Below are 1298 nucleotides of genomic sequence, written 5' to 3' on the forward strand. Positions count from 1 at the left end.
GGGCAAGTCCAAGGAAGTTGCTGATTTTATCTCTGACTTGGAGGAGACTTTTTCCACTCTCATGCATTATGGAATTAAGCTTAACCCGACTAAATGTATCTTTGGCGTGAAGAGTGGTAAATTTTGGGTTTTGTAGTGACAGACTGGGGGATCGAGGTGAATCAAGAAAAATTCAAGTCTGTATTGGACATGCCATCTCCTCAGTCTGTCCGAGAAGTTAAGAAACTGACCGGGAGAATTTCTTCTCTTTCCCGGTTCATATCCCGATCAGTGCCTCGGAGTTATCCATTTTTTCAGGTTCTAAGGAAGGCCCAGAAGTTTGGATGGGATAAGAAATGTGGAAAAGCCTTTCAGGATCTGAAGAACCATCTAGCAGAGCTGCCTGTCTTAGTGAAGCCAGAGCCCGGGGAGAAATTATTTGTTTATCTATCCACTACAGAGTATGCAGTCAGCTACGTCCTGATAAAAGAAGAAGGCTCTGATCAGAGGCCTGTCTATTATGTCAGCCATGCTCTTAGGGGCCCTGAGCTCCAGTACAGTGAAGTGGAGAAGATAGCTCTCACTCTCGATATGACTTCCCGGAAACTGCGACCTTATTTTCTGTCGCATCAAATCATTGTGCTCACTAATATTCCTCTTGGGAGGATTATGACTCATTCAGAAGTATCCGGGCGGATGATCAAGTAGACAGTGGAGTTGGGTGAGTATGCTATTGAGTATAGACCCCGAGTTGCCATCAAAGCACGGGCCTTGTCAGATTTCTTATCAAAGATGGTTCAGCCTGATGGAGAGGAGGTCTGGAGAGTATTTGTGGATGGGACGTCTAGCCTTTCAGGATGTGGGGTAGGAGTGGTGATCATAGCTCCCCCGGGAGAGAAGATTAAACTAGCACTAAGAATTGACTCTCGGGTAACTAACAATGATGCAGCGTATGAGGCTGTTCTTGCCGGTATCCGAGTTGCCCAGGAAGTTGGAGCTTCCCGGATCATTTTGTATTCTGATTCACAATTGATTACTCAACAGATAAAGGGTGTTTATGAGGCTAAGGATGACAGGATGCTTATATATCTCAAGCTCATAAAAACACAAGCATAAATTTTTGTGGATTGGAGTATTGATCAAATACTCCGGGAAGAGAATGAGGAAGCAGATGCTTTGGAGAAAATGACCGCCTCTTTATCAGAGGTCAGTACCCGGGAAGTATTGCATGTTTCCCGGCTAATCCTCTCCATTGAAGAAGAAACGCTATTGGAACTAGAGGATTCATGGATGACACCCCTGATAAGATTCATTGCACA

The 1298-nt window shown here is 44.7% G+C and overlaps 1 protein-coding gene across 1 annotated transcript; it reads left to right on the forward strand.

Moving 5' to 3' along the window:
- The first annotated feature begins 771 nt into the window (after positions 1-771).
- LOC142519785 (uncharacterized) lies at positions 772-1095 on the forward strand. Its single transcript, XM_075622813.1, has one exon. The coding sequence runs from the start codon at positions 772-774 to the stop codon at positions 1093-1095; it is 324 nt and encodes a 107-aa protein (XP_075478928.1).
- The last annotated feature ends 203 nt before the right edge of the window (positions 1096-1298 follow it).

The sequence above is a fragment of the Primulina tabacum genome, chromosome 11 (genome assembly GCF_025594145.1).
Source record: "Primulina tabacum isolate GXHZ01 chromosome 11, ASM2559414v2, whole genome shotgun sequence".
Classification (NCBI taxonomy): Eukaryota; Viridiplantae; Streptophyta; class Magnoliopsida; order Lamiales; family Gesneriaceae; genus Primulina; species Primulina tabacum.